Source organism: Cricetulus griseus, chromosome 3, assembly GCF_003668045.3.
Source record: "Cricetulus griseus strain 17A/GY chromosome 3, alternate assembly CriGri-PICRH-1.0, whole genome shotgun sequence".
Classification (NCBI taxonomy): domain Eukaryota; kingdom Metazoa; phylum Chordata; class Mammalia; order Rodentia; family Cricetidae; genus Cricetulus; species Cricetulus griseus.
Genome location: NC_048596.1, coordinates 250,217,548 through 250,245,356, shown reverse-complemented (window position 1 = coordinate 250,245,356; position 27,809 = coordinate 250,217,548). Strand labels below are relative to the sequence as shown.

At 40.1% G+C, this 27,809-nt stretch overlaps 1 protein-coding gene across 2 annotated transcripts in view; it reads left to right on the top strand.

Annotated features, from left to right (window-relative positions):
- Positions 1-27,809, top strand: part of Cdkal1 (CDK5 regulatory subunit associated protein 1 like 1) — a 562,780-nt gene that overhangs the window by 325,505 nt on the left and 209,466 nt on the right. For both annotated transcript variants that reach the window (XM_027409316.1, XM_027409315.1), the window contains exon 10: positions 4,184-4,350. In XM_027409316.1, coding sequence (XP_027265117.1) covers positions 4,184-4,350 — 167 coding nt within the window. The remainder of the gene's footprint in view (positions 1-4,183; positions 4,351-27,809) is intronic.

The following is a 27,809-nucleotide window of genomic DNA, read 5'->3' as shown; positions in this document are numbered from 1 at the left end:
GCTTTAGAATGTCAGGTAGTTAGAACAATTTGGGGAAAACGAGTGGAACTCGGGCGGTAGAACAGGTTAGGAAAAAGTATAACCTCTTTTTGGAAAAGAATGCCAGTTTGTGTCTCCGGCCATTTTATTGTTTTGTTCATATTTATTTTTACAGGCACGGGAGTTGCTAGTTATGCCTTTATTTCTCTTATCTTAGTCGTTCACACTTCTCTTTTTCATTTTATGTGCTTATTTTTCAAAGTTGAAGTTCCAGTACAGCTGGAGTTGTGTCGTTGGGGCTGGTATTATTGCCTCTCACACCAGCCTGCATTTCCCCAAAAAGTGAACAGAAAACTCCCTTGTGCATTTGCCACTGTCCCCTGATAGTGCTTTCATGATAGGAAGTCTTAGAATACAGCTTTAAGGTGGATCTGTACAATTCTGGGGCACACGTTAGGCAAGGACAAGTAAAGACATGAGTACCTAAAGTCATGAAGGAATTGAGCTGTTCAAGCAAGCACTGCTGTCTGTAAGTGTGGCCAGTTAGTTGTGAAAGTCCAGTTTTGGTGACTGCAGCCCCAGCTTCCCCATCATATTCATGCACAAGCTTAGTCTGGCAGGGATTGCTTGCTGTGTGCATAATCCTGAGACTTCACAGAACACCAACATGAGACTGGGGATTTCACCTCATTTTACTTTTGTGTAATGACCTCTTGGTGGTAAACATTTGAGAAATCCTCTCTCGATAGAAAGAAGGACTGAAAGAAAGCTTTACAAAGACTGAACCTTGTTGATTCATAACAGGTCTCTGCTTTTGGATTGATCTGGCAGGGCAGGACTGTCAAGGCCAGGGCTTACTATTGAATTTCCTTTCCCCTGGCCTGAGTACTGTAACAGCCTCTATCATAGGGACACTGAGACTGCTGCTTCTCTGGTGATTTAGTATCACAGCTGCTTCCTCTCTATGTGATATAATTTAAGTTGCAGTCCCCCAAGGCTATTGGTCCCCAGCCTTTGTGGTTTGGGGACCAGACTGCTGTTTTCTCCAGTGGATGTTATTTCTATTCTATCCAGGGTGATTTCCCCCTCTGTATTCACCCAGCAACAGAGAGGGCCCCGTTCCAGGAACTTGCTCTTTCTACATACGGCATACATGGAATCATTTGGATGGAAAATTTGTAAATTAAAATTCTGTTCATTTTAAAATATTCACATTGTGTTGCTCAAATGCCAGTAACTGGAAAATCACAGTTAATGTCCTGTTTTTATAACCTCTTTCGGGATGTTTTAAAATGTGTTTATGTTGTTACTTGGCCATCTTTCTTCCTGGAGCTTTTCTATTTTTTAAATTATAGTCTTTTAAGCAGGTTATATGAATCTGGGCCTGGAGGTTCACTCCTGTTATCTGAGGCGGGGAGGGGGTTGCTGAGACAGGGTGCTAATCACAGCTTTGCAGCCGGCCTCAGCTACAGAATGAGCTCCAGGCCAGGCAGTGCTGCCTGAAACCTTGTGTTTTCAAAAGGCCAGGTTCATAAAAGTTCAATGTCTGATGGCACACAGAATTTTAAAATCCAGATTATGCCATCAAAGGGAATACTTTTAATAGTTTCTTTTTAATTTTTTGACAGTTTTTTTATGTATGTATGTAGCATAGCTTGACCATTCTTGCACAGAGCAGATTGATAGTTCTATTTTCAGGGTTACTGGCTTTTCTCCCATAGCTGGACTGATCCTACTTTGTCTCACAACTCAGAGTTAGAAAGTTACAGGTGATTTGTTTCATGGATGAGCCCAAAACTAGAGAGAAAGAACAGTTTCAAGCTCCAGATTGTTCACTGGTGAGGGGTTTTGCCCTAGGGCAATAGCCTGGGGGAGTTTGGGACAGGTGCAAGTCCTGGCCTATAAGAGATAAGGAGGGAATTTTAAACCACTGTCCTTCACCAAATAAACATGGCAGCCATTTTGCCTCTTCTCAATGCTGTGTACCTTTCTACAGAAGTGTATGAAAAAAAAATGTTTCATTTGCACTAGCCTCCTGAACTTATTGTCCTATTTTCCACCTCAATACCCATCTCAAGCTCCCTGTGTTCTCCCCTAGATGAGCTACAAAGCATCTTCCTTCCACCTTCTTGTCCCCATGTCCTTTACTCTTTTAATTGTTTAACCTACTGAGTCCAGTTGGGTTGGACTGAAATGCTGGCTGCTCTCGGCTTGCCTTAGGCAGGGCTTGTGCAGGTAACCACAGCTAGGGTGAGTTCTTGAGCACAAAAGCTAGGTCATGTCCAGACAGAAGCATCTCATAGCACAACTTTTACACTCTTCTCACCCCTTCCTTCATAATGCTCCCTGAGCCTTGGGGTGGGGGTGGGGGGTTGATATTGTACATTTTAAATAGAAAAAACTTAATTCATTGAAAGATAATGCTCATAAAATTATAAAGCATGCCATGTTTATTTCTTTGGCAGATAAGGGATTTGTCTTTCTGGAACCTATGTATTAAAACTGAGGAAGCCTGTAAGATATTCCTAGCTTTACTGATTTTTGTTGTTGTTGTTGAATTTTGTTTTTGAGACTAGGTCTCACTGTGTAGCCTTATCTGACCTGGAATTCACCGTCTAAATCAGCCTGGCTTCCAACTAGAGACCTGCCTGCCTCTGCCTTCTGATTAAAGGTATGCACCACCACACCCAGCTACATTACTGATTTTAATACTGAAACATCCCAAGTTTTGTTTTTAACTGAACTTTTCAATAGCTTTTATTCTTCCTGCTGATCCATGATGCTCTAGATGAAAAGTGGGCATTTCACATCTACCCTGTGTCTTCTGAGCCCTGTGTATATCTCAGAAAGACAAAAATCTATTTTTTCAGGTTTGATAATAATAATGCACTTAGCTCTTATCTATAGAAAGAATAGTGTCCAAAGTTCTTAGTTCCAAGCTGTGGACTGTATTACTGATAATTAAGAGCTCTGTTGTGGGTTTTCGGGACAGTTTGAGTCCATCTATGTTCACAAACAAGTCAAATTTATTGCCTCTCTTGGCTGTTAAAATTTAAATTGTGCTTTGGAAACCTTCTGCCATGAAATGACAACTTTAAGGCAATTTTTGGAAACTTCTATCATGTTTCCCTTGGGATGTTTATGCTTCTGTATGTGGAGGTCTTCATAAGCAGGGAATCAACTGAGCCTGAACTAACTTCATACCTATTTTGTTTATTTTAGCCTTTTGAATCATTTGGCCTTTTAATATCAGCGTATCCTCACTGAATATGGATTGAGGAAGGGTCTGTCTGTCTGTCAGGAAAACCTGGGTAGCTCTTATTCATTCTATTCCATTTATTTTTAATAGCAACTTAGTGATCCAAAAGTATTTTCTCTTAGTTTTTGAAAGGCTGCTATTTCAAGCTGTAACTTTTTGTTTCTTTGTTGTTACTTTCTGAGACAAGGACTTGCATTGTAATCCAACCTAGTCTGGAACTTTGAAGCCTAGGTTTGTCCTGTACTCAGAGCAGTCCTCCTGTCTCAGCTTCCTGCGAGCTAAGATCACAGGCACATGCTGCCTATCTCAACTCAAGCCATAGCATTTGAAGACAGGATTCCTTATAGCATCAAAAATAAAATGAATAATTTTTCCTAAGGTCTAATTCCCAAGTGAAAGCAGAAGGGTTTACAAGGCAGCCACTTAGTTTATATACCAGCCTTTTATCAAATAAAGGGCACAGATTAAATTAGTTACTATAGGCAAAATGGGTTCATTATAATTAATCAGTAATTTGTGAGTAATCCTTAACTACACTTGACATTTTTCCTTGGGTTGGACAGACTGACTAGTGAGTTAACTGTTTCCAGTTTCTATTCTGTGGAGGGACTGTTCCCATTCCAGGGCTCATGGTGTTCAGTGGGTATTCTATGAGGTGGAACTGATGCTGTAGGGTGGACCAAAGTGCTTTGGAGAAGTGTGCTTGAGCTGATTGACTATGAATGCTAGTGACTTCATAGGACACACTGGTCATGTGTGACGTTGTGGCAACTCTCAGATGTTCATAAAATGATCTTAGTAACCAACTGCCAAGGACTCTCTGCAGTTGAATGTTCAGAACGCTTGCACCATGGTGTTGAAGATACTGCATTGAAAGGATAAGCAGCTGTATGGTAAGAACATAGCTGGGCTAAAGATTTGTTAATTATCCTCTTTAATTAACAGAGGGAGTCTGTGAGATATGGCTGACCAGCGAAGACACTGGAGCCTACGGCAGAGACATTGGCACAGATCTCCCCACACTCCTATGGAAGCTGGTGGCAGTGATTCCTGAGGGAGCCATGCTGAGGCTGGGCATGACAAACCCACCATATATTTTAGAGCATCTGGAGGTAAGGAAAGACCACATTGTCATGCTGACACAAATGTCCCTAGCACAGACCATGTAGCATCCTAAAGATCACCATTCAAGCTTCATTTAGAACCATTGTTCCATGTGTCTATATGCACACATTCCCAAGAGAGAATGAGACTTGCAAAGCGCTTCTTTCATTCTACCAAATTTATTCTTACTTCTTTACTATTTAATTAATTAATTAACTTCAATATATATAAATTATCTGTGTAGACCAGTTTGGTTTCTAAAAGATCTGCCTGCCCTCTGACTTAGTGCTGGCATTAAAAGTTTGGGTCAGCACACTTGGCAATTTATTTTTACTTGGGTGTCTTTTTGTATGCCTGCATATATGTATGCCACTTGTGTGAGAGTGCCTGAGGAGAGCAGAAGAGAACATTGCCCTCCCAGAGCTAGTCTTACAGGTGGTTATGAGCTGCTGTATGTGGTTATTTGCATCCATACACATTCTCTGCAATAGCATCACTTGCCTCAGCTGCTGTGCTGCTAAGTCCTCCTTATCCCCATCAATATTTCATGTTGCTTAAGTTATTTAGTCCCTGGTGCCTTGTCAGGGGTCTTTTTTTTTTTTTTTGTGCTCCTTTAGTTAGTTTCTCAACACATTAATCTTACTTGGTTCCCTCAGTTTGAGAGCTTGCCTAATTGAGAACTGCTAATACGTTGCATTAAATTTGAAAGCCACAGTCATTTGGATTGCTTTAACTGTCTGAAAAGATGTTGTGTCTTAAATTTGATGGTGACTTTTCAGTTTTGTCTTTTTTTTCTAGAGATAGACAGGGACCAAGTAGAATCAAAGGAATGTTGGACTTGACACTCTGTGAGCAAATGAGAAGTGATCTAGAGACTTCTCTATACCAGAGTTTGACCTTTAGGTTAGGTAGCCAAATGTCAAACTAGAAAAAAAAAAAAAAAGGGCATATGTCCAAGGAACTGTGGTATCTGATGACAAATACCATATAAAGCCAAGCAAAGAACTTGGACAAAGGAGCAATTGTTCCAACAAAAAAGAATATGCTAGGATCCATGATTATTACTAGAGAACTATTACTCTAAATCTAGAGTCTGCGACCCAAGCCGAACTACTGCTAATCATGTGGACAGTAAAGAAACAAGGCTTATTTTTCTTCAAAGGTTTTTTTTGTACCATTTTAATGAAGGAAATTGTGTTTCAAAAAACGAAAAGTAAGCATAGTTGCTAAATTTTACTGTCCAAATGCAATAGTTATTTAAACATTAAAAACATTACTGGGGGTGGGGAGGCTGGAGAGATGGCTCAGAGATTAAGAGAACTTGCTGCTCTTGTAGAGTTGGATCACACCACCCATGTTGTGTGGCTCATAGCCTCCCATAACTCTAGTCCAGTGCATCCCAAAATGCCTTCTTTTATCCTCTGTGCCCTCTACCACACACACAGCAGGCACTCACTCAATAGATCTCTTAAAATTTATTTTGGTAATTTGATTTTAGGACTAGTTGAGTACTGTTGAATAGAAATCTTAATATCAGGAGCATAGTTTAGAAATTTTTCAGTTGATGACAAACTGGTAATTATAATTTATGATGGAGACATGTTTCAGTTTTGTTCTTCACATTTTCCCAGCTCAGTCTTTCTATAGACATGTGATTTATAGATTGAATTTCATGCTTCATACAGTGTCAGCTGATTATAATTTGCTATTTTAAAATGAGTCACAAGCATGTCAACTTCTACTTAACACTTTGACTTAACACTTGAGAAAGCAAGTGCTTTTAGTTAAAATGGAACTATGGCAGTCTCCCTGTGTTTGCAGTAAGTGTGAGGCACACATGGCAGAGACTCGACAGTCCACTAGATGTGTCTTTCGTAGGAAGGGGATTGGGCTTCACTGATATGCAGTTGATGGTAACGTGCCAATTTCTTTAGATTGGAAAGGAAAGTTGATCTAGATTGTAAAGTAGTTTTGACAGAGTTCAGGTAGGGAATAAACACAAGGAAAAAAAAAACACAATTGCTCAAAGGTGTCAAACAAGTTCTTCTTGGACTGAATCCAGCATTTTAATTGGTGGCAGGATTGTAGCCACAGATGCTGCCTTCATAGCACGTCCCAGTGCAGTCCATATAAAGCAGTGATTGACTTGTTGGCCTCCCAAAAGGTGATCTAGAAGACCTTATAGGAATCACAGATGTTGTTCAGTGTAACTTTATTCTGTATCTGGGAAACACCAGATGGCTAGTTTATGAATTCTAGAAATGATTAAAATGTCCTGGTTCATTTTTTGTTTTTAATTTTTCTGGTGCCGGCAAGGGGGGTGCACCCCAAGAATGCTGGATATGTGCCCTCAACTTAACTCCATCCCCAGCTCAACATGATAACAAGTTTTAATTGTCATGACAATTGTCTTAAGAGTGCTCAGTAAATGAGTATAAAAGATTGAAAAAAAAGACCTTCATAAAAGAAACTGTAGAGCCCACAGTATGGTCATAAACTTTGAAGTCATGACACTGTGACCAATAGAGACAACAAAGGATGATGATATAAATGAACTCATTTATAGGAAAAGAGCATGCCACAAGGAAAGTCCTGGTTTTATGTGTACTAAAAGTAGTGATTCATGGCAATGTACCTCCCTGGGAATAGGCCATCCAAAACAACAGAATGAACAAAGGCAGGCAACAAAAGGAAAGTTGAGGCCCTTTGGAAGTAAGAATTATTGAACTCTTAGCACTTTGACAAGACCTTCACATGATGGTTCTTGTTTCTTCCTGTGGTGCAGATCCAGTTGTGAGTGACAAGTATACCTTGTGTGACACAAAGGTGCCCTGGGTTCCAAGGTTCTAAGAGCTTTCAGAAAGGAAAGAAATCAAGATATTCAGCCCCTTGACCAACAGTGCCTCTCCCTTCCTCATTGTCTACCCAGTATGTGTATATTACTCAGCAGAAATTGCCTTAGCTAAGATGGTGAGGCAAAGTTACCAAGAAGAAAGAGAAAAGGGACAAGATGCTGAGGAGGGCAACAGGGCAGCATGATTAAAGAAGAAGAAGAAGCAAAAGGAAGAGGATGATGGGTTGAAATTTTCTGGATAGAAGCCTACTCTTGAAATAACAGCTCTGAGCCTTAGTACCTCAAAAGGGAAGATATCCTGACTATATTATTAGTACAATATGGTTTCGTTGAGACCCTGGAAGATGCTTCACACTATGCACTTTAATTAAGGAGTCCCACACAAGAGAATTCTCTTTCACATCCATATGAGTTACTTTTTTTTTTTTTTAATGACTCTTATGAGAAAGTATTCTCAAGTGCATTCATCACCTCTCCACAATGGTTTAAAGGGAAAATTACTTATGGGGAAGCTCCAGAATTGTACTTCTTACAAATATCATATGGAAAATAGATCAGTTGAGGCTGCGTTGTCATTAGCTCTCCATTGAAATAGAGGGCTTTGTCAAGAGTCTGGCATTCTGTTTGGTACTGTACATATGAGATACTGAATAAATACAGAATGATGGGAGCAATACTTCACCATTAACAGGCAGACATGGAGTGAAGTGTCTCTTTGGAACATCTACAGTACTGTTTTTAATATGTTGTCTTTAAAATTTTTCAGAAACTATTGACAGAATTGAAAAAATATAACTATGAATGCATGCCATGCCATTTTTATTTACATGTAATAATAGAAACAGCAGTTACAGCAGTGAGATAAAAACAATTTGCCTCCTCTAGCATTAGCTGCTGCCTCTCCATCACCACAGGTTAGCAGTAAGCTCTTTGTTGTGTCATTTGGGATCCTTAACACACTTTTTTATCTAATGGAGAATGCTATCTCCATTCTCTTGTTGCCCTAGTACCCTTCTAATACCAACTATGTATCCTGTGTGTATATTTAAAGTAAAAATTCAGAGTCCTGAGATTTCTTTCCCCAACCTTAAGACCATGGTTGGCAATGTATCCTGAACACATATTTGTTGCTAGGCATGCTGAGGGAAGATACCCTCACCCCCCCCCCCAGGAGCAGCAAATGGAAATGTCTCCTGTTGATGCTGCTCATGAAATAATCTGATATCTTCTTCTTCTGGGAGCTCTGACCTTATAACTAGTAAAGAAGTTTGCATATTTAGTCACTTATGTAAACGACATTTTTAGTTTTATCTTTCTCCTAATAGGTAGCTCACACCCCAGAAATTAAACACATGAGCTCAGCAAGGTGTCATGAGATTAGTGACAATGAGCTGCCAAGATGGCACCAGAAATTGTGGGTAACTTTGTGTGAGGCTGAATAACAATAATAAATCAATACAGTTTATCAAGCACGTGTTTTTACACATAAAGAATGTTTTCCCCATAGCATCTCTTTTTGTTCTTACAGTAGCTGGCTGCACAGAAGTTGCTGCCTGCATGCTATTAGCCAAGCAGCCTAGTATGAAGAAGGGGCCATCATTGGCTAAACCATAGGGCTAGATCACTACTGAGCTATTTTTAAACTTGTCTCACTCTGAAATGCTCTCTGCTGCTACATTGCTTCTTAGGAAATGTTCTCAGACACTCACAGCAGGTCTGGGCCCCTCTCTTCCTGGTTAAACATCAATGACTTACTTCCATGTCTTCCCAGTACAGCTGTTGTCACACTGTAGAGATGCTTTCCCATTTGTCTCTGCATTTCAGCACCTGTGTCACACATTTAATGCACACCAAATGTTGCGACAGTTCTAAGTTTAGCTTATTAGCTAGTCCTCAGCAACATGCCTTAGATATTAATCTCCTAGCTGTCCTGAGTATCTGGCTGTGGTAGAGACTGGGATTGGTTGACAAGCTTGTTTATCTTGTAAGTTATTTTCTGCAATGAAAGTCTAAGATGTTCTTGGGGAAACTTAAGAGATGTGTCTTTTTTTTTTCCTTATAAAAATACCCACATTGATTGCATCTTCTGATATCTTTCTAGAGATAGCATTTTGCTTTGTAGTTTAAACTGGCTTGGAGCTCAGTATATAACCCAGGTAGCCTGGAACTTGCCATAGAGATGGTATCTTCAGTTGTGTTTTAGAGAAAATGAGCTCCTTGCCTGACTCTTGAAGCTATAGGTTACGGAGACCCTTAGTATCTTTCTTCTCATTAACTTCGTTGTTATATATAATCTTCACTAGAGAACTGGCTAGTATATACTTAAGGAGAATTTAAAGTCAGATAATTTGTCTTAGCTTTAATTTCATGGATTGGCTAATAAGAAAAAGTTACTAAAGCTGTTGAATTGTAAAGAAAATGGCAAGCTTCAATAGATATATTTATTTAAGTTACACTGTATCCAGCATGGCTTGGTTCTGGGAACATGACCAGGGATTGGGAGAATGACAGGGGAGAGAGGAAAGGACAGACACACAGATACGAATAAAGAAAAGCTGGTGTCAGATGGACTGTGCTGATTCTGATGGAGCCGTACCAACTACATCTCAACCCAGAACCTCAACAAACTGATTATATGCAACAAGGGAGTTGTTAGCTAGTCTCTGAAGGGGGTCTTTGTAGGCCAGCAGCCTCAGGCTGCCAACGTTTGGGAGGAGGAAGTTTCTCTAGCGTTTGTGCACACTGGTCAACTGTCAGTAAGCACACAAACCTCACATACACTGTCCATATTTGCTCTCAGATCAGAGGAAGGGTTTGGCATCCCCCTGAACCTTATCCTAGTGGTAGCGGATAGAGAGAAGGCCTTGCCATTTCCATTTGTATGAGGCATTGTTCTTGACATGGTCATGCCCATATTGACAGTACACATTTTTTCCAATGTTCATTATCTCTTTACTTATTCACTCAAGTCTTTTTCAGCTCTCCCAAGAAGCTAACTGGTATTCCTGTACTATGATTAATTTAAAGGAACAGTTGCCTTTTCAATGGTTGGCTTTCCTCCCTCCCTCCCTCCTCCCTCCTCCCTCCCTCTCCCTTCCTCCCTCCCTCCCTCCCTCCCTCCCTCCCTCCCTCCCTCCCTCCCTCCCTCCCTCCCTCCTCCCTCCCTCCCTTCCTTCCTTCCTTCCTTCCTTCCTTCCTTCATTTTCGAGATAGAGTTTCTTTGTGTAGCCTTGACTGTTCTGGAACTAGCTATGTAGACCAGGTTGGCTTCAACCTCACAGAGATCCCCCTGCCTGAGTGCTGGGATTAAAGGTGTGTGCTGCTACCACCACCCACCTCTTCTTAAAAGTTCTGCATGTCTTAAAATCAGGACAGAAGTTTAATGATCCCTTTCAGCTTCTTTAGGGCAGGAGTGCTCAGTTATATTGGGTTTCTTATTAAGAACTATTGTGTTCTTAATTAGGAACTTTGGAATGTAAAATGAAATCAAAAATAAAAATGGAAATAAAGAACTATTCTTACATTCAAGTTATGAATGAAATAAACTGTGCATTTTAAATTTTATAGTGTTTTGAAATTTTGTAGGGAACTGTAACCAACAGTGTTCATATTGATATTGAACTGCATTTTATTTCTAGATTTGCAGTAGGTGGCATTGTGAAACATTTATATGCAGTAAGAAACATGGTACCACAAGGCTAATGTACACAGAGATGCTTTGAATGCTCCTGTGCTTTTTTTTGGAAATATTTTAGTTACTAAAGCAATCAGCCTCCTGCGACTCCCATTATTAGTATGCTTGTTTCTAGCTAAGTGACTTTATCCTTTAACCTACTTGTGTACGTACCAGAACCTGTGTGTCTGAGGAAAGACAATGGATATCTGTCCAGAACTTTGGGCACATGGTAATTTATGAGCATTAGTAACATGTTTGGCTGATGGACTGTTTAAAATGCCTCATAATGTTGATATAATGGCCAGCTCAGTACCTGTTGTGCTCACGTTTTACCAGAGAAGTTCAAAATCTCAAGATTGAATAGTTCAAATGGGATTTATACAAAGTCTTCTTCCCCCAGGATTGATACTTTCCAGAACAATAGAAAGATATGTAGATATATTATGTACTGTTATATGCTAAATATTTTCTGGGTTTTGACAAATAAAAGTGTGTGCTGGATGATTTTAAGCAAAAATAAAAGAGAAATTCTTTATTTCTGCCATCAGCATATGTGTGTGGTTCCACCTGACTGCTGGAGCAGTCCCTTGCTGTTGTTCTCACCAGTTCACGTTCATTCATGACTCCAGCATCTGTAAATAAACATCAGGGGATTATGCAGGGTCTGAAGATGGGAGAGGGAACAGCTTGTGCCATCTGAAAATTGTGAGGGAGTTGAGGGAGAAAAGAACCTAATCGGGGAAGTTCATATCCGTATATACATACACATGTTCATATATACATATAAGCATGTGTGTCCCCTGGTTAGTGGTTTGTCAGCTTGATAAAAGCCACAGTTAATTTAGAAAAGGTAATTTTTAATTGAGGAAATGTGTCTACCTTTGGCCTTTGGGCAGGTCTGGGGGGGGCTTTTTTTTTGATTAATGATTGACACTGTAGACTGTGTCACCCTTTGGTTGGTGGTCCTGGAATATATAAGAAAGAAGGCTGAGCAAGCCACAGGGAACAAGCCAGTAAGCAGTTTTCTTCTATGGTTTCTGCTTTAGTCCTACAATCAGTTTCCTGTCTTAAGTTCATGCCCTGACTTCCCCCAGTAACAGGCTGTAGGCTGTAAGGTGAAATAAAATATTTCCTCTCCACGTTGCTTTTAATCATGTTTATCACAGCAATAGAAATCAAACTAGTATAGTGTGGTGTGTGTGGGTGTGTTGGTGTGGGTGTGAGAGGGGGGAGGGAGGGAGGGAGGGAGACAGACTGTGTGTGTGTGTGTGAGAGAGAGAGAGAGAGGAGGAAGGGGGAGAGAGAGAGAGGGAGGGAGAGAGGGAGAGAGAGAGAGAGAGAGAGAGAGAGAGAGAGAGAGAGAGAGAGATATACACACATTTGTGTGTGTGTGCTGAGGGGACTATTTGAATGGGAAGAAAGGGATCACAAGCTTTGAAGAATAGTGGGAGACAGTAGTGTGACAACCTATAATATGAAATACATGTATGAAATGTCATAATGTGGTTCATGCCCAGCATCCATTTGGTAGCTTATAACTATCTGCAACTCCAGTTCCAAAGGATCCCATGCCCTCTTCTGTCTTTTTTGGGCACCAGGTATGAATATGCATACATACAGTCAAAAATACTCATACACATAAAATAACAATAAATAAATCTTAAAAAATAAAATGCCACAATAAAACCTAGAACTTTTATAAATTAGCTAAAATAATAAAGCAAGTTTATTGGCTTTTATTAGAAACATGATTCTCAGTGATTCCAGGAAGGGAAGATACGGGTTGGAGAGCGGGCCAGCCTGAATGGCTGATAGTTTGTCTATTCCCAATAAAAGATGAGATTAAAATTCTGTTCTTGTAGGTTATATCCAGCACTCTGCTCTTTACATTCCTCTTAGGGTCTGGGTTGCACAATTCAGCAGCCTCAGTCGAGCCTTCCACTGAAGTACCTGGCATCTTCACTGTACTCATACCTCAGCCTCATTGTTTGTACGATGCCTACATGTACCCTGGTTCAGCCTCTAATGCCAAGCCAACCCAAGATACCCAAGCAGGTTTCAACTCAACAAGGACCTTTAAGTCATCTGTTGCTTACTGAACTTAGCTTCTAGCATCAAATCTGAATGGTGAAGCCTCAAAACAACATGAGACTGAAGGAAGCTCATGTGAGCATATTGACTTGACTTCTATACAGATCACTCTGTTGTCTAGGTTTTTTTTATTTTTCATTTCCTTTATGAATACCCTTTTGTTATATAAATATTATTTTATACTTATCTTCTGGATATATTTTTAAGGGAAAAGTGAACTTTTGTGGATAAAATCCCTATGTGTGGAAACAATTTTGGATATCTCTGTCTTCCTGAGATGGAAAAATGCCTTGCCTAGCAATTGTTTTTATGCCCTTCATCCTTTATAGAGAAATCCCTGCCCTGCAGGCTTTCCTGTAACTCTCAGCTCCAATTTCTAAATTAAGAAAATATTCCTAGGCGTCTAGACCCAGTGTAGGCAAATCACTTTTTGTTACCCTAAGGTGCCTTCAACCATGTTGTGGTGTAAACTTCTGGGCATTTCTTCCCAATGTCCTAGCTCTTTGTCTCTTGCCTGTGGCTCGACTGACTGACTGAATATGGCTCATGAAATACAGTGGTGTGTGATTGTTCATCCCAGATGGTTGTTCTCCTGAGAGAAAAAAGAGAAATATGAGTAAAAGTGGAAAGGTTAGCAGGCCCTTTGCAATGTTTATCTGAAGAATTGAGACCATAGTCCAGTATCTTGAGCCACATCCCTGTGTATATATCTGTGTTTTAAAACCACTGCCAGGCCGTGGTGGTGCATGCCTTTGACCCCAGCACTCGGGAGGCAGAGGCAGGAGGATCTCACTGAGTTCAAGACCAGCCTGGTCTATAAGAGCTACTTCAAGAACAGCCTCCAAAGCCACAGAGAAACCCTGTCTTGAAAAACCAAAACCAACCCAAAAACAAACCAAAAAGTAAAACAAAATAAAATAAAACAGCCCTTTTAAATATTGGCAGACATTTCAGTAGTTTTCTTTTATTCAAGGATATTTGGGAACCCTTGAAATTGTTACATTTTTTTTTTACATCATAAAAGTAGTCCCATTTCATCTTTAGTGTTTGGTTTAAATTTATATAAGAGGGCCTAAGATACATATGTGATTTAATTTTTATTTTCATTGTTAATAGCTTTGACAGGTTGCCAAATACATTATTGCTCTAGAGTAGCTAAGAAGGCCTTCAAGTCACTTGTTAAAATTATTAGTTCAAAGAGCAGGATGCACTGTGTATGGGTTCAGTCTTCTTCATTCATTAAAGATGCAAGTTACACTCAGGCCATTGAGTTAAGTGGTCATTGACTTGTAAGTTAACAAGCTCAGAGAATCGCTTAACAGTCAGTCAGCATACTTCAACTATATCTTCCTGGATTCCATGGTCCTTTCTCTATTGGTGATGTCTTTGCTCTGATAGCCTCCTAAAGACCACCTTAGGCACTAGCTAATTCACCACTTAATAAGAAGAAATTCTTGTAGTTTGTATCAGGTAGGTAATAAAATTCTTCGGTGATTCATGGTGTAGGAAGGAAAGTAATGAACTTAATGATTCACAGAATTGTTGAGGGACACTTTGACTATCTGGTAGAATGTGAGCTTCATTTCCATAGTCATCTGTGTCTGTTTGTCATCTAGGGAGTTACTTGTTCATATTTCATATTTGGTATATGTGTATATGAGGAACTACCTTCGGCCCACCACTATCTTGCTTTTCCTGCTGCAAATATAATACATGTGAAAATGTTAAATTTTGCAATTCTGGCCCAAAATTTTAAATGTCACTTAACAATAAATAACAAATGTCTCCTAAATTGGAAACATTGGAGTTATTTTTACTGCTGAGAACACCTTTATTTTCATTGGCATAGCAGAAGCAGAATTAAACATATGATAATTGGCACAAAAGGTCTGTATGGAATAAGTAATGATTTTTAGCCTTGAGGGATGTAGAGTATGAGCCCTCTTTACAAATTGTTGTTTAATTTGAGAGGTGTTTTTGTTAGGTTTCTGTTGCTGTGATTTAATACCTTATTGAGGAAAGGGTTTATTTTAGTTATACCTCTCTCTCTCTCTCTGTCTGTCTGTCTGTCTGTCTGTCTCTATCTCTCTCTCTTCCTCCTTCCCTCCCTACCCACCCCAGGCCCCATCATTGAGGAAAATCAAGGCAGGAACCTGGAGGCAGGAACTGAAGAAAAACCAAGCAGGAGTTCTTCTTATTGGCTTGCTCAGACTGTTTTATTTTTTTCCCCATTTTTTAATTTAAATTAGAAACAAGATTATTTTACATGTCAATCCCAGTTCCCTCTTCCTCCCCTCCTCCCCTGCCCCCCACTAACACCCTACCTATCCCATACCATTACTGCTCCCCAGGGAGAGTGAGGCCTTCCATGGGGAGGTGTCTTCAGAGTCTGTCATATCCTTTGGGATAGGGCCTCGGCCCTCCCCAGTGTGTCTAGGCTGAGATAGTATCCCCTCTATGTGGAATGGGCTCCCAAAGCCCATTCCCCTGCTAGGAATAAGTCTGATCTACTACAAGAGGCACCATAGATTTCCAAGGTCTCCTCACTGACACCCACGTTCATCGCGTCTGGATTAGTCCCATGCTGGTTTCCCAGCTATCAGTCGTTCAGGTCAGCTGTTTCTGTGGGTTTCACCAGCCTGGTCTTGACCCCTTTGATCATCACTCCTTCTCTGCAACTGGATTCCAGTTCAGTTCAGTGTTTAGCTATGGATGTCTGCTTCTACTTCCATCAGCTGCTGGATGAAGGCTTTAGGATGGCATATAAGTTAGTCAAAAATCTCTTTATGAGGGAGCATTTAAGGTAGCCTCTCTCCTCTGTTGCTTAGATTGTTAGTGGTGTCATCCTTGTAGATCTCTGGACATTTCCCTAGTGCCTGATTTCTCTTTAAACCTAAAATGACTCCTTCTCTTATGGTATCTCTTATCTTGCTCTCCTCTATTCTTCCCCTGACTCAACCTTCCTGCTCCCTCATGTCCTCCTCACCCTTCCTCTTCTCCCCTTCTCTTTCTCCTAGCTCCCTCTCCCCTCATGCTCACAATTTGCTCAGGAGATCCTGTCCCTTTCCCCTTCTCTGGGGGACCATGTATGTCTGTCTTAGAGTCCTCCTTGTTGCCTAGCTTCTCTAATGTTATAGATTATAGGCTGGCAAATGTTTGCTCTATATGTAAAATCCATACATGAGTGAGTATATACTATGTTTGACTGACCTCAGGCTGTTTTCTTAATACTCAGGGCCACATACCTGAGGGTGGTACTATCCTCAATGAACTGGACCTTCCTACATCAATCACTGATTAAGAAAATATGCTAAAGACTTGCTTGCAGACAAATATGGTAGAGGCATTTTCTTATGGAGAGTCTCTCTTCCCTGAGGAATCTAGCCTGTATCAAGTTGACATAAAACTAACCAACACAAGAGAGAATCTGATTCTTTCTGTAGCATGTATTATTGTGGTCTTAAAATCACCATGGGAAGCCAGATGGTGGTGGCACACACCTTAATCCTAGCACTTGGGAGGCAGAGCCAAGTGGAACTCAGTGAGTTCAAGGCCAGCCTAGTCTACAAAGTAAGTTCTAGGACAGCCAGACTGTTACACAGAGAAACCCTGTCTTGAATAACCATAAAAGAAAAAAATCACAATGTGAAGTTTACTGCCTGTGAACGGAAAATGTTTTGGATGAATGTAGCTGTAACACTTGGCAACAAAGAAGTAATCTTGCTGAATGTGTTAGCACACACGGGAGTTTAAGGCAGAAGGATTGCCACCAGTTTAAGGCCTGTTGGGTCTACATAAAGTGATTTTGTCACTAAATGAAGAAAAAGGCGTAATCCTCATACTGACATGTTAAAATATGTCAAAACATGATTTATACCCATGTTTGTCTTTAGTATCATGTTGAATATCTATCTGTGTATGGTCATTTTAAATATTACAGTTTGGGTTGATTTAGCTTCTATATTTCAGCTTTATTAATTTTACATTTTTTCAACTTCTCCTTGGTGTCTTTACATTTAAATGCTATAGCTAAGTGACATGAACTAGGTTGCTTGTAACAGAAACTAGGTCTGGGATATCACTCAACTGGTAGATACAGCCTTCGGTTAAATCCCCAGCACTGCATGCCCATCATCCCATCACTTGGGAGGCGGGGGCAGGAGGACAAGAAGTTCATGGTCATCCTCAGCTATATGGCAATTTGGATCCTTTGAAGCTGGAGTTGTAGGTGGTTTGAGCCACCTGATGTGGGCCTTGGGAAATGAGCTTGGGTCCTCTGGAGGAAAACAACTGGCACTCTTAACCACTGAGCTCTCCTCTCCTACCCCTACTTAGCAATGTGGATTTCCAGGCCAGTCTGGACCACATTAAACCTCGTCTCAAAAGCAAAACAAAATAAAACAATCCAGAAATGAATTCTCTCATGATTCTGGAGGCTGAAATTCTAACTGAGGGTGTAAACAGGGTTAGTTCCTGTGAACACCTGGCGCAGAGTTGGCTCAATCCTAATTTATGCTGGCTGCTGGAGATCTTGGATGGACCGAGCTAATGTGGCCTGAAACTGCAGAAACTGAAACTCACTGTCTCTGTAACACATCACCCTCTTCTTAAGTGCTAGGGCGGTGTGCATCAGATTCAGTGTGACTCCATTTTCACTCGATTACATCTGTACCATCTTCTTAAAGACAGTGACAGTGACAGACACAAGGGCTTAGGACTTCTTTTTCAGGTCCCAGTTCAGTGCACAGCACGGTCCATTCATGGCCCATGTTGCCCAGTGTCCTGTTTTTTCCCCTTTGCTGTTTTGAATTTTAAGTGATTTCTTTAGGGATTGGGTTGTCTTAATTTACATCCGTATACTTTGGATTTAAGTTAGCCAACACTAACACTGCTGCTAAGGTCTTTTTTTCCTTCATGCATCATTTTGCTACCCTGAGTGCTTGCCCATTTACACTGTCTTCATCACTGCATAGCGATCTTTATCACTGCTTTTTATTTCTTCATGTAAGTTGGAGATTTTGTCCTGCTCCCCTTTCTTTCAACCTAAAGGATTCCATTTTGTATTACTAAAAAGGCAGGTCTATATGCAGATTCTATCCATGTCTGTTTGTCCAGGAATAATCTATTCTTCATGCTTGAGAGACTGCTTGTCTCAGGGTATAGAATTTTTGGTGTGTGTGTGTGAGAGAGAGGGAGAGAGAGAGAGAAAGAGAAAGAAAGAGAGAAAGAGAGAAAGAGATTTGTCTTATTCATGTTACTTTTTATTTAGTGAGACATTATTTTCCTGCTTTCATTTAGTTCTCTAGGAATGTTTTCTTTAGTTCTTTAGCTGTATTTTAAATGCTGATTGAAAGTCCTTGGATATTGAGTCTAATTTCTGGCCTTTCTCAGTGTCTTTCTATTGAGTGTCTTTGCCCTGTGTATAAACCAGTACTCACAGGAGAAGTTTGCTTGCTGATTTTGAAAACTGTGTGTTAGAAGCAGCATGAGGCCTTAGCTCTGGAAAGTTGCTGTATAACTTCTCTTGGCTTGATATTGTTGTTGTTTATTGATGCCTTTACTGAATTAATTTAGTGACATCTATACTCTTGATATTGTGTGATGTTTCCACCTATTTTGATTAATGATCATCTAATGTTTAAACAGAAAGTTTTCTTAAATGCATGGAGCCCATAAATTTCCAGGCTTTTGCATAGGGGTCCTATGTGAGCATTACTCCATGCTTCTATTTCTCATTCAGATAGGCCATTTATAATTGTAGCTTTGCCTTCACTTCCTGCTGTGGAATGTCTCAGATTTAGGGAAAGGTGGGAGGGATCTCAGCACCTCTTCTGTCTTTTCTGAGCGTGTGTGTGTGTGTGTGTGTGTGTGTGTGTGTGTGTGTGTGTGTCCTAAATGAATGAATGAATGAATGAAAACACACACACACATACACACACACACACACACACACACAGAGAGAGAGAGAGAGAGAGAGAGAGAGAGAGAGAGAGAGAGAGAGAGAGAGAGAGAGTCTGTCTGTCAGAGAGAGAGTCTTATGCATGTCTGGCCGTCTAGAGTCACAGGAGAGTGTCTGTGCTTTCTCAAGCACCCTGTGAATACAACATCCTCTACTTTTTCTTTTAAGCTTCTTGTTTTGCTTATTGTTTTTCCCAACTGTTCTTCACAGCCTCAGGCAGCCATGATGCTAAACACTTGGCAACTGATTGTTTTTGACAAATGCCCCTGGCCAAAAGGCTCTTCTCACTGGGTGAATGCCAGGTCATGTTAAGCCAGCCAGCTATTGCAGGCACACAAGCCACATAATGGCAGTTTTCTGGGAATGAGACTTTGAAGGAGTTCCAGTGGCTGTTGGTGTTTACCCTGATAGAAGGCTGTTCCTTTCAAGTATCCATGGAGTTAAGGTGGGGGGTGTGTAGAGTGTAGGTTGGAAACAGCATACTGTTCTTACCATAGTTCATTTAGGACTCTCTAGATTGCTGTAAGCCTCTAGTTAATGTCCTGCATTCTTAAAAACATGGTTAGGATACATTCACATAGTCTTTATTGTTTGGGTGGAAGTGGGGACTTTCAGAGAACTTTATCCCACCATTCCTTATGACATCATTAAGTATTGTTTGTGTCTGGTGATGGGTTGCCTGTTTGTCAGGCCATTCTTGTGTGAAGTTAAATTGATACTCTTCTTTAAATTTTGTGTTCCATGTCAAAGGTGCCGTCAATCACTTATGATGTCATCTGCCCTAAAAGAGCTTTTGAGGAGGAATTTGTGGCATTAGTCAGTGACTGGCAACAAAGATCACTGTTAATTAAGTCTCTATCATGGAAAATACAGAGACTAACAGATAAAATGGTGATTTCATTACATACTTATAGCCTTGGCAACCACACAAAAAATAACCTACACACATAAACTGCATATTGCCTATGACAATTATTTGTTTTTTCCCTCATTAAATGTAACTTTTATTTAAAATCTTATTGCATATTTGTTCCTGTTCCAATATGTGCTCATGTTCTATGATTTCTGCATTTTGTGTTGTCAGTTCTGCTGTTGGCCTGCATGTCGAGTGAGTCTTAGTTTACTAGGTGGTTGACATGCCCTTCCAAGGGCATCTTCTTTGTCTTTGCACATCAATTAGATGATTGATCATCGAAGATGCTTTCTATTGTCCTCTCTGTACTAAATTGAAAAGATACCAAACCAGAAATAAATTGCTATAAACTCCATAATTTCTTGTAAGGTGTGGAAAACGCTGATAGTTTAGAAGGAAGCTGTCTACAATTGGAAGGCATCCTTGTGGAATCTACAGGGCATTACTTTAGTATCATGGAATAAATGCAGATTTTAGTGTGTTTCACTTCTGTTCCCAACATGTTTCATGCATCTAGATGATGGGTCTTTCTTATTGACCTTCCAACTGTGGGATATTCACAGAAGTAGAAGCTTTAGATCAGAATCAGGTTTGTCACTCTTCTGAGAAGTTACGTGCCTTATGGTCAGTCCATTCACTTCTGACACTTGTAGAGAAAGAAACAGCAGTTTGAAGGATCACACTGACATAGATATTAAATTTTCCATTTGTTCTCTAATTCTGAGTCTTCTGAAATCTCTTCAGAGTCATTGTAGATGATCAAACTTGTAACATAAAATTAAAAAGACCCTCTAAAACCCTGTCATGTCGTCTCATCATCAGATATTTGTGAATTAATCATCTCCGTGCCACTGTGACAGCTGTGTCATGTTTGTCTAAGGCTGTGTCAAAGAGGCCTGGAACACCAGGCTCCTGTTCTGTCCTGGGAGTACAGGAACATGCTCATGTGGCCTGAGTCCTCCTCTAGGGCATTTCTTCTGTGTAAGCCTTACTCCATTTTTCCCTTGCAAGTGTTATCTATGTTTCGATTAATACAATGTAAACACAAAATTCCCAGAAAATCATCTCGATGAGATCTCTTTAAAGATTGATTGACCCACCAATGGACTTATTACTCCTTATGGATGGTCCTGTAGGAGACTGAATGGCTGGGTCCCTGTGGACTCTCACACAACCCTCTAGCAATTATTCTACCCTTTGGATGTTTCTGGGGGCATCAACTACTTTTTCTTTATTCACTTTCAATTTGATCATTAAAAGTTTGTCTATTTATTGTTTCATTTCCTTTTTCCCAGGTCCTTCAGATTTCTTAAACAATTTTAAAAAGATAGTTGGATAAACACAGTGACCTTGCTGATAATTCCAGGACTCAGGAGGCTAAGGCTGGAAGTGAGGTACAGTCTGCCCGAGCTACAGAGTGAGACTGTGCCTCAGAAAAAGAAGACAACACAATGATGGATATTGATCTGAAAGTACAAGCCAAGCCTACCTACCTCACAAAAAAAGAGGGGAACAAAATGCAATAACCTATTTGTATTTCCCCCTTTTCTTCTTCCATCCTAGCCTACCTTGCTTGTTTTCATGCCATCACTTTCCAATGCATTTCCTAAATATAGGTTGTCAGTGGATGAATCCTGCACACACCAACCTGTGAACCTGCTTTTTTTTTTTCCCTAAACACATTGGAGTTTAGAACTCAAGATATACCTATAGAGATAGAACTATGTGAGATTGACTAGTGCTAAGGCCCACATTCAGGTTAGCCCTGGGTATATTTGTGATCAGTGGGAATTTTCACATTTGTGTGATTTGGTGCCTGCATACATTAATGGGGCCTTTAAGTAGTCACTTACCCTATACGAGGCATATTCAGTAATGTTTTTTGGAATACCCCAGAAATGTAAGAGCAGAAATGTATGACAGAACTTTCTCAGTCTTTTCCTATATAATGGTATCATTTAAATGAGACATTTTCAGTTTTTACACATTTTCTCATTAGGAAAGGCATCACTGAGGAGGCAGACCCGAGTCCCTCTTAGTAAGAAGAAGGTCAGCCTGTGAGGAAGGGAGCAGCCTGCAGGAGCTTTATGGGTGGTGGAGGGAGGCATGGCCCCTGGTGCTGGTGCTTGCTGGCCTTCTGCTCCCACTGCCACCATCTTGCTTAGTGCAAAGTATTATAGATTTAAGGGCTCACAAGCCAAATGGGTCTTCTCTCATAGCTAGTAGCAATGATATATTTTGAAATTTATTAAAGAAATTGCAAAAGAAGATGTGCAATGATTGTTGAAATGTGATTTCTTTGAAGTTCTTAAACTCTGAATTCATTAATTAAGAAACATTTGCTGAGAAGGATTGTCTTTGTGTCCATCACTCTAACAAATAGCAGGGATAAATTGAATTATAAAGACCAAAAGGTTTTTTTTTTCCCTTCTTCTTCTTCTTCTTCTTCTTCTTCTTCTTCTTCTTCTTCTTCTTCTTCTTCTTCTTCTTCTTCTTCTTCCTTTTCTTCCTCTTCCTCCTCCTCCTCCTCCTCCTCCTCCTCTTCCTCCTCCTCTTCCTCTTCCTCTTCTTCTTTTGTCTCGTGGTTTCAAAGATCCCAGTCTTTGTTGCCTTTAGGTTCACTTCAACAACCAAGAAGTCAAATGAAAGACTACAGTTAGCACAAGATATTAATTTAGTAGTATTTATGGCTTTTTGTCCTTTGAAGTGGACTGTGTAGCTTAGAATCAATTGCATCTTGGAAATAAGGTATTTGGGTCATGGATCAAAACCAGAAAGCTACTTTTAGCATTATGTTAATGTTAACCTGTTATGTGTTCATCCTACCTCAAAATAAGGACATTTGCTTAAAATTGTAGGATACCAGAAGGAAAGCACACAATTAGAGCTGAGTACCTACTATGTACCTGTTGGTGGCTCTGTTACCATCATCACCAGGTGAGGTTCCCTGAGTGTGGGCTTCAGTTGCCCACACTCAGTTCCAAGCTCAATTCTGACGCTAGCACCCCCACCATGTTCCTCTTCTTACTTTGCATGCCGTAGCAAGTCCTTTCCTGAATGTGTGATGCACTCAGATAAGAAATTTGTGTTACTGCTGCTTACATACCATGGAATGACAGGACAAGATGAAAAGTCTTTGTTTTCCAGAATAAAACTACTATATTTCTGTATCATACAGAAGAAACACTGCAATTTGTAACATACAGTGGTCTCAAATCTCAGCTGGAGTGTTTTTGGCTTTGAGTGGTGTGATAGCATGTGCAGTGCAAAGGATGTATGTTGTATGCTTGGGACCAAGGCCACAGTGATGTCACATAATGCCAGATGGCAGGCACTGCCAAAGAGGTTTCACTATGCTTATTTCTCTATGTTGAAGTAATTTTTGGTTGCTGCACATTCAGAGAACTTTACTGTTATCAGGTTTCTCACAACCCTCATTGGGTTCAGAACTTCATTTGTGTGTGCCCCTCATTGTAAGAAGCTAAGGTATAGAAGATACCTACTTACTACTTAGTAACTTCAGGTGGTTTGCCTGCAAAGAGTCAAAGTGATGTTTATCAGCATTGAGGTAGCCCTTCAGTCTTGGTGTTTCATGAGGTGGGTTTTACTAATCATAATAATCAGACAGACACACACCATATATATCTATATGTATGTATATCTATATATAGATATATATAGTGTGTGGGGGGGTTAACACTAGGCTAAATGTGTGTGAATCAAGTGCTTCCCATGTAAATGAAGGGCGTTAAAATCAAAATCATTCAAAGTGTGTATGACCCATACAGAAAATACGGATTGGTAGTATCTGAACTCCCTTTCTGACTTGCTCTGATAAAGAGGGTTCTTATAGTGGATATCCTGTGTAGCTGTTATCTTGAGTAGGGCTCACTGTTGGGATACATTCTCTGGGTTTGGACAGTAGCCTAATGGAATTTATTTACACCATCGCATCATGAAAAGAGTTTTGATGTCCTAAATGTCCTATTTATCTTTACTCTCTCCCTAATGTGCATATTCCAAAGTATTATGTAGTTTGAATCATATAGTAAACAGCCTTGTTATGCTGACTTCTTTTCTTTCTTTTTTTTAAGATTTTATTTATTTATTATTATGAATACAACATCCTGCCTCCATGTATGTCTGCATGTCAGAACAGGGCACCAGATCTCATTATGAGATGGTTGTGAGCCACAATGTGGTTGCTGGGAATTGAACTCAGGACCTCTGGAAGAGCAGTCAGTGCTCTTGCTGGCTTCTTTTAATTAGTAATCATGTACAGTTCCTGTGCCTTTTTCTTGGCTTAATAGTCTCTCTCTCTCTCTCTCTCTCTCTCTCTCTCTCTCTCTCTCTCTCTCTCTCTGCTTTCTCATGTGCACTGAGTAATGCTCCATTGTCTGAACTGTCACAGTTACCACTATAGTAGAATTTTTATACTTAAAAAAATAACCTATCAGGGACTGGAGACATGGCTTAGCTGATAAGAAGTATGTATTGTTCTTGCATAGGACCTAAATTCAGTTTCCAACACTGTAACTCTAGCTCTAGGTGAGCCAACACTCACTCTGTGGTACATGTACTCACATGCATAAACCCCCCCCCCACACACACATATACATATAATTCAAAGAAATAAAATCTTTAAACCCCTATAAAATGTTAATAAAATGTATGCCCTCATTTGCTCCCTGCCCAGCTCACTGTAGTATAACAAGCACAGTGGAGTGCAGTGATCCCCAGTAAGTCCTTATAGTTCTCCACCTGGGTGTACATTTGTGCCATGCGCATCATGGAAAGACATAGGACTTTTTCTGTGTGACTTCTTTTCAGGCCCATTTGTTTCCCATCAATATCTCCAAAAGGAGCCCTTGCTCTAAATGAAGAAATTCTAAAGGATTTATGCAATTCTTGTTTAGTAGAATTGCCAGTTCATAGACATGATTGGTTGTCTTACCCCTGTAATTCATGCATAAAAGCTGTCTTTTTTTTTTTTTTTAGTAGACCTTTTTCTTCTTTAAGTTTGGATTTATTAAGGAAAATCTTTGAGTTTCTTCATTTGGAGAAAGATAGGTAGGGAAAAGGCAGATTGTATCCAAGGAGGGTGCTGGCCTCTTATGGGAGTCACCTTGCACAGACTCGCTAGTGGGGATTTTTAAGTGCCCTTCAGAAATAACCAAGTGCAATAAATCCCTCCAATTGGGAAGTGTTAGCGCCAGGCTATCTCTCAGTGGGTAGTAAATATAATGCATAACTAAAATAATGAAATTAAGAACATATCATTTTATTATTGTATATGACAGTAGATTAAATAATTGAATCATATATTCTATTAGAATATGCTTTGAAACAAATCAGCTTACTCTCCAGTGTAAAGGTATAGATTGTATTTAAAAGGCACTGTTGTGAAACTCTGAGGACATTGTTTCTGGTTCTATTTATTGTACTCTGTCACAGTGTCATTGTGGGCAAGTTATGTCACCAGGTCCAATCTTTATTCCTTTGCCAAGAATTAGAGGTAATGGGAGGGGAATCATATTAATCTATTAGGGTCTTTTCTCATTCTGTGATTTTAAAACATCACTTAAAGTGAACATTTTTTACTTCCTTAATTATCTAATAGATAAGTTAATAATGTAATCAATTATATTTCACCTCCTCAACTGCTTAAAAGTCACAAAAGTTAGCCTGAAATTTTAGAGTACTGAGATATCACAAGCTATGTTTACCTAAAGTGCTATGAGTTTTGAAAGCACACTGAGTCGTAGGTCGTTGGAATTTTGGTTAGTCAGAGAACCTTCTGTCTGGACAGAAAGTTTAAGAAAAGCTTAGAGCACAGTAGCTGAGTAGCAAGCACTCTTCACTGAGCTGTCATGTTAAGTGAACTCCTTGCATCTTTCTTTTCAAAAGATATTTGCAGGCTCCTGGAATTTGGTACTATTCATATTTAGTGCTTTATATTTACAAATAATTATGTTATTCTTGGACGATATCTTATAAAATAGAATAAACTTGCATTTGATATGCAGAAATTTTAGGATAAAATATCTACAGTTGAATTTTATAAATACTTAATGCTGGCAAGAGTCAATATAAAACTTGTCTGTGGATACTGAATTTGCTTCTTAGGATGTCCAGTCTTAGAAACATTGAGCTGCTGTTGCTCATTGCTATCCAGTAGACAGCAAGTGTAGGTGTAAGGTGGCAGGAGGATTGCAGGGGAGGCCAGGTCCTAGTTTGTGGGGGATAGTCCACCATGGCAGGGAATTTGAGGTTTACTGGCTCTCCGTTCTTTCCCAACTGGTGAGCTCTAGGTTCACTGAGAGATCTTGTCTCTTAAAACAAGATAGAGAGCCAAAGAAAACTCTCCACAACAAGATCTGGCCCTGGTGTGCACACACATTCACAGGCACATACATGCACGCACTGTCAAATACACACACATACAGGCGCACACAAAACTTGATTTATCGCTAGGACTCAACTTAATGTTACTGTTCTCAGGCAGCCTCCTGATCGCTATCTGTGGAGCCTGCTGTGCTTAAAGAGAAGCAGATTAGAATCTCACAAAATACCCAACACAGCATTCATTGACTCACCTGCCAGCTGTAAAAACTGGGCTTTCTATTACTTCAGTTCCAGTGAAAGCACTGATGTGTGAGGGCAGTTGTTCCAGACTGAAGTGATATGCAAAAGGCAGAGCACATGTCCCTCTTTTCAGTACTGTGGAAATATTGGGTTCCCTTACTTTATATCTAGAACTGAGAGCTTTCCTGAGGAAATTTACCTGTCTGTGTGATTGGCGGGTCTAATTGGATTTTTTTTATTTTTATTTGAGACAGGGTCTCACTGTGTAACTCTGACTGTCCTGAAACTCACTAGAGCAGGATGGCCTCGAGCTCATAGAGATTCACCTATCTCTATCTCCCAATTACTGGGATTAAAGATGTGCAGCAACACACCCAATCTGGATTTACTTTTAAGGGAAAGAATGGCAGAGTCTTTATTCTAACAGCCAAGAATGCCTTATCTTTCCCTGGGCCAGAGGCTGGGCTCAGCTCTCAGTATCAATAACCTACAGTTTCAGCTTCTGGATTTAGAAGTTGCTGACTATAGGGAGAGGTTCATTATCAGTGACCTTCCAGCCTAATGTCATCTGACTGGCAATGCCCAGATAGATCAATACATAGGAATGGTGGTTTTGAGAGGTCGTGTCCATGGACATGTTAGATGCCAGATGCATCATTATGCTATGTTCTGAGTCTTAGTTTCAGTAAAGGAAATCTCCTGCCTAGGTTTGTGCTCAACTTCAAATGAGATCATGAGTGTGACTCATAATCTTTTACATAGGGATGATGTTTTGTCAGTGGTAGGGGGACAAACAGCTCCAGATTGCCACCCTCGGTAGCCTTAGGAGTTAGTTGTTAGTTCCGCTAGATTTTTAAGGACCTCAGACCATCAAGCTGGGATTCTGAAAAGCTTCAGTGCTGAAAAGAAATTAAGGATTATTTGGTATAGTAAAGCAGAGTTGGGCTTTATTAAAGATAAAGCTTAAATACAGGTGTTGAGAAAGAGCTATACTCAGAAGAAAGAAAGAAGGTGAGTGGGGTCAGTATGGTTGCCTCAAATAAAGAGTTGTGGAAAGTAAATAATATCTACCATAGGTCCAGGGTCCTCGAGAGAGAGTACCATTCTGTCTTAGTCTTCTTAGCCAAATGTACCCTTTTGGTGACTCTTGGGTTCTATCTCAGATTCTAAAAAGCTTTTTGCCTTGTCCCTCCCTCTTTCTTTTAATCCAAGAAGGATGTGAGTTGGTTCCTGAGAGACCTAGGGTGGTCTCTCAGACCTACAGTATGATATGATGAAAGCAGAAGCCACTAGAACTGCATAAGGTGTGTAGTACGTGTTCTGGAGTCGCTTTTGAGATTCTTAGAAAGTAACTAGCTTATGTCTGGGGAAGGAGGAGGCCTCCAGCAG